The 6,089-nt window shown below is 44.9% G+C and overlaps 1 protein-coding gene across 1 annotated transcript in view; it reads left to right on the forward strand.

Annotated features, from left to right (window-relative positions):
- UPK1B (uroplakin 1B) overlaps positions 1–957 on the forward strand; it is a 28,098-nt gene extending 27,141 nt beyond the window's left edge. The window contains exon 8 of the mRNA XM_069472660.1: positions 741–957. Within this exon, the coding sequence (XP_069328761.1) occupies positions 741–791 (51 nt within the window). The 3' untranslated portion in view covers positions 792–957. The remainder of the gene's footprint in view (positions 1–740) is intronic.
- Positions 958–6,089: the final 5,132 nt, after the last annotated feature.

A 6,089-nucleotide genomic window follows, 5' to 3' on the forward strand; every position in this document is an offset into this window, starting at 1 on the left:
AGTTATATATGTAGCACTTAGAACAGTGCCTAATGCATAGTTAAGTTCCCCTAATAAACATTAGACCCTATTATTATTATTTCATTATCTAATTCACTCCTCTATCTCTGGGGTAGGTACAGAAGGTTATATTTATTATACAGATGCAGAATCAGGGCTAAGGAAAGCTAAGTGACTGGCTAAGTTTTCCCAGGAGTAAGTGCCAGGTCTGAAACGGAGCCCACATGCTCCAACTCCTTGCCTGTGTCAGATAGCTTGAGTTCTATGGCATTTTTGAGGGGCAGCTGTTCCAGGTCATGAACCTGTTAGGAGAAAGGGAAAGTCCCCTGGGAGGAGAAGTTTAATACTTAGAGGCAAGAAACCCTTACCTCAAAATGGTGCACACTAGAAATAGGAAGGCACTGGAAGGTGATTAGCCTTGATAGGAAGAATAAAGAATTTCCCCAGAGGCCTAGTTTAGCACAGATTGAAAAGGACACCCCCAGAAGAGAGGGAGCCTAGGATGGGAATTGGGTCAGAAACACTTCTGGGAATAGAAAAGTTGCCTCTGAGTGGCAGGTTTTAAGTGATGCTTTGGAACAAGCTGGACTGACTCAGTGTCACATCTGGCCCTGTCATGTTGCTTAAGGCAGATTATTCTTAAAACTCCAGTGTCACCTAATCCTGTATAAACCTAACATCATTTTTTTCCAAGTATGAGATATTTCTAAAACAATTTCTTATTTTTTTTTTTATTCTAGTTTTGGGTTCTCCTGGGTACCATGTTCTTCTGGAGCAGAATTGAATATTAAGTGTTGCCACCATACCGCCTTCCTCTAGTGACTCTGGATTTGGTGCTGGAACCAGCTGTCTCCTAATTGCCCACATTTGCGCTCCACAGTAACACGTGCATGTCTTACTCAAATTGCCAGGCCAGGTGGTGTGGAGTTTCTTTAGCCTTTCAGGCTCCCGGAATTCTCACGACTAGTACTTTTCATCCTGGTCTAGGGTTCTGCAACATTTTTATAGACTGTAAGAAAGAGAATTTGGAAAGTAGATAATAACTTCTCCTATCTCTGCTTATTTTGAATTTGGGAGTATAAGGACTTCAAAGAAACCTGTGTTATCACAATAAGCTAGGACTGTGTTTTGATAGCACATCTCCCTGTATTTCTCACTGTTTTCTAAAAGAAACCTTCCAAGGATTCCCTTTATCTCAGTATTGTTGCAGCGGGAGGGAAGGGGGAAGTAAAGAAAAGGTTGCTGAAATACATCTTTTGCATTCTACGGTGACTCCCATCTACAGAGACTTGGGTGATTCTCCTGATGCCGCCTTCAGATCCTTTTATTCTCCAGAACAATCCTCAATCTTGAGTTAATAATGATTCAAATTTCCTGTCACACCTTGCAGAGTAGTATGTGCTTAGTAGCCTTAATTCTCCATTAATTAAAAGTGTGGAGAATTTGGAGGACAAAGAAGGGGCTTGCTGTATATTTGCTCAGTCCTTGCCCTGAATGGTCTCAACGTGAAACACCTTTCAGACAGGTGAGAAGCAGGCCAGCCAATAGAATGGGGTGATGTATGGGGATTTTTGTTTACTGTCAAAATATTTCTCTTCTGAACTATATTTCCATTTGTGGTCCTGAAGGAAGTTCTTATAACTCAATATTTGTTTGTCTAGTCTTACAAATAAAGAGGGCTTCAATATCTGTTTGATTTCTTTCATTTTTACCAGTGCCATAATTAGTCATATATGAGTCTAACAAAATGGGATTTCCAACAGAAGAGCCTAATTCATGAGAATTACGATGGAGAGATGGAAACTGCATACATAGGGCGTGGTTTCTGGCTGGATACCAGCTAACTCTGCAGTACAGTTAAACAGTCGGAACTCCTGGGTTCACTTTTACTTTTTTCTCCCATTCACCTACCGGAGAAGTGGTAATGGACCTAATGCTTTTGAAATCCTTTTCCTCCTGCACTTGGAAGCGATGGAAACATCTGACTCCCACTGCCAAATGGTGTTCCTTATGAAGAAAGTGTGCCTGTCACTTGGGGGTCCTACTCCCAGCAAACTCAGACTCAGAGAACACTCCCACCGTGTCCCCACCCTACCCCAGGTTCCTGTGAGTCGGGCTGAGCAGGCACAAGGCAGGAGTGGAGGGTGCATGTCTCGGTGTACCCGGTGGTAAAGCTGGGGCAGCAGTCGCATCCCTGATTCCTGGGATAGGGACCAAGGTCCACACCCTGACAGGGCACAACCACCTCACCCCTCCCCTGCCTCACCTTGTCTCTCCAGGACAAAGATGTCTTGGAGTGTCAAGACAGATAACACCTGCACTTGGCTGAGAAGGTTCTCTCTGTGGTCTCTCGGAAGATGAGAGGAGAGGGAAGGAGCCCACTCTGGGCAAAGCATCAAAGCAGCTGCTCTCCCTCCTCACACTCTCTGGGGCACTCCGGGCAGTGGCTTTTGCTCCCACCACTCCCTGGGCTTTCCTCTGCCCTCACGCGCTGCCCCAAACCCACTCCTGCCTTCCCTGCTAGGGCCTCAGGCTCCAAAATTCTCTCTGCATACAAAATTCTCTTCTCCATATGATTGGATCTCAGCTAGGTCAAGGGAAATCCTTTTTGAAAACTAATTCATACTAAGGGGAGAGGGACAACTAGTCCCTACTCTCTTAATCTCTATGGATTTTTCCTTGATAGCTGCAATTGGTCTCTAGCTGGTAGAATCCAGCACAGCTGTGCGAGCAGGAAAGCGCTATTGTGAGGCAAGGTGGCCCACCTGCTGCTCCTTAAATCTTATCCCCTCCACTTCTTTACCAAGAAGTAATTAGAAGAGAAAGGTCCTTCTGTAGCCACCGCCTCTTCCTTCATAAAAGGTCAAATTCTACTACAGATGGGGACAGACTCTGCTCCCCAAAAACCAAATAAGATCCTGAGCCCAGGCCCCCAATACTCGAGGAGGACACACTTTTCAGCTGAGACAGAACTGAGGCCTGAAGATCTCCCTGCAGAGAGTCCAGCCATTCAGGACTCTGGCGGGTACCCCCACAGGGGTCTTCAGTTCAACCTCAGGGCAGTTTCTATTCTGCCTCATTCCTGCCTTCATCCTCTTCCACCTTCCCTGGAGGCCCAGCCTTCTCCCACTGCCTTCTGGCTCCTGGGACTGGAAGTGGGGCTCACTTCAAGTCCAGGGCCTCAAGCCATTGCTCAGGAGGGCCCAGGCCCAGCCCTACCAGACCAGGAAGGTGAAGGAGAGCCAGGCAGCTTGGCTCTGGGGAGCTGGCAGGGTTGCTGGGCTCAAAACAGGCCCAGGCAAAACCAAGCTTGTGAAACGTCCGTCTTCTCCAACAGTTAAGCTGCTTATCAGGTAGGCAAAGAACAATTACTACCTAACACCAAAAATGTGTCAGGCTACCTTAAATTTCACTTGATTGTGACATCAGGCGGGTCATGGTGCTCTCTTTGTTGGCCATTTCCTGCTGCTCCTGACCCTGGTGGGAGGTTTACATTTAACACTAGAGAGCTCCCTGCTCCTGTTGGTCAGCCTTCACTTTTTGTTCCTACATCAGCCAGAATAAATAGGAACTGCTTCTATTTTAAGCAGCAGATCAGATACTTTCTGTCTACCCATAAAGAAAAGAAAGAGTAATAGTCATGTGAACTTGAAAATCTAATCTCCTCTCCACCTTGCACCCCTACCCCAACCCATCTGATTGACAAGCTGTGCTGCCTATGGTGGAGGAATTAGAAACAGTTGGTTTCTCATTTCTGCTGACGGAACAATTTCCTTTCTCCTTCAGTATCTAGTATTTCCTCTAGTTTCACTTCCCGGCTTCACTTCACCCAGATACTTCTCACCTGCTATAAGTGAGACTAAATCAAAGAAGAAACCCAGATGAAACTAGTTGTAGGATATTGAGTTTGCTTTCGTGCATTGTCATAAGGCTCAAACGGCCACATCCAACGAGGAGTTCCAAAAACACCTCGGAGAAAGGCAGCCTTGCCGGGAAATGCAGAGGTGCCGACCCCTTTTCTAACCAACACTTCCCCCAGCCCACAACCCCCACCCCACATCTTTAGGAAACAAACAGCCAAATCCTGGAATTACAGAGAAATGGTGCTGTCATGCCCTACTTTCATGTGATCTCTACCCCGAGTTCCTCTTGAAAAAGAAGAGCAGCCCTAACATTCAGAAGCTAGCCCGGCACTCACAACCAGGCTCAGCTATTTTCCTGCTTGACATTAACAATCTCACACAGATAAGGCCACTCTGAGACCATGATAAAATGAGATGAACCAAGGCCACTGTAAAATTATGTCTAAGCACAAAGACAGTCACTATGCCACCCACAAAATACAAACATCTGCTTTCAGGGCTAAAATGAGTGACCTGAGTCTTACCAATTACAGGTTTATTCTCCAGCTAGTCTTCTCCCTGTAAATAAAGCTTATTGAGATCCACACTCATGGACTTGCCCCTGCTTTCTGACAGCATCCAATACAGACCAAACCCCTTCTCAAACCCTCCCCAAATGACCCAGCCAAAGCCCAAATGCTGTAATAGGTCTTTCTAACTTGTCTGAGTCACTTCATGGTTCCCCCCAACCCCCGTGCTGTGCTTTTGCTCACTGCAGCAAGTCATAATCCCAATTTTTGTTCACAGTAGGTCTCTTGAACTTATTCCTCCTATTTAACTGAAATTCTGTATCCTTTAACCAACATCTAACCCAATTTATTTATCTGCAGATGTGCTCCTGGGGTTTTTTGGCTGAAGGGCACTGGCACTCCCCAGATAACTCTGCCCATCCTTATTTCCTCTATTTGTTGGCTTATTTATTTCTCTGATACCACAAAGTGGTTAAGAACATGAACTCTGGAGTCAAATACTTGGCTCCAAATCCCAGCACTCTGACAAGTCACGCAACTTCTCGGAGCCCACTGCAGAAAGACGGCTCCGTCCTCACCCTGGACTGGAAGGATTCTTAAAACATGTAAAGTGTGCATCAGCCTAGAAATGACATGGAACAGGAAGTTATTCCATAAATCTGGTCTGAAGAACTCTGCTTGGCCCATAATCCCTGAGAACACACCCACTATTGCCATGTTGCTTCAATTTATTGCAATAAGCTAATGATCTAATATCCTGATTCAAATTTACCAGCCATCAAACAATAGCTATGAGTAATAACTTTTCAATAAAACTCCTACTCAATAGTGGAAGAATGTACTAGAGTCACCAAGATAAGGCATTTTTAACGAATACATCTCAAGTTCCTTGTATTTTTTCTAGAATCTTAACTATAAAACAAAATCTCTGCCCTCACTGCCCTCACAGGGACATCTCATAATCTGACACTGTTATTTTCTGGGGGGAAAGCACAATATGGAGCCAAGAGAGACCTGAATTCAAAACTTATCTCCTCTCCTTACCAACTTTGGGAAGTTATTCATCTTAAATCTGTTTTCTCTTTGCAGTACACACACACACACACACATTTTTACATGGCTATGAGAAAGTTAAAATTAAAAACCACAGGGAAACTGATACTGTGCAGGCATTTGGTTATTATTACACCCCACCCTTCACCAACCTCTGCTCCAAGGCCCCAAATCACTCACTCACACCCACACACACACACACAAACACACACCCCACATACGCACACAAGATTTGATATTTGTTTGGATTCTCAACAATCGTCAGTGGAACATGAAGCCTTTACCTGCACAGGTGCTCCCTGGGGTGGGTCCTCCCAACCACTCCCCTCAGGCCCTCTCAACAGGCACAAGATAGCTGGCCATGCGTACACTAAAATCCATGAAGGTGGCAATACCATACAATGTCTAAGGTACTAGAACAGATGTCTAAGGTGGCAATACCTTAAAATATCTAAGGAACAGATTTTTTTAAAAAGTTCTGGAATGTGATTGGCAAAAAAGAACTTATGAAATGTACCTGAATATGCTTCACCTTTTGGGACATTTTAATGGCTTTTGAGAGGGACTGTATATGTGTACAGGACTTGAGGAAGTTTCAAGTCTGTCAGAAAATGTCTTTCATCTCTCTCGAACCCATTCACAGAGCACTTTGGGGCTCCCAGGA

This window comes from Eulemur rufifrons, chromosome 7, assembly GCF_041146395.1.
Source record: "Eulemur rufifrons isolate Redbay chromosome 7, OSU_ERuf_1, whole genome shotgun sequence".
Lineage (NCBI taxonomy): Eukaryota > Metazoa > Chordata > Mammalia > Primates > Lemuridae > Eulemur > Eulemur rufifrons.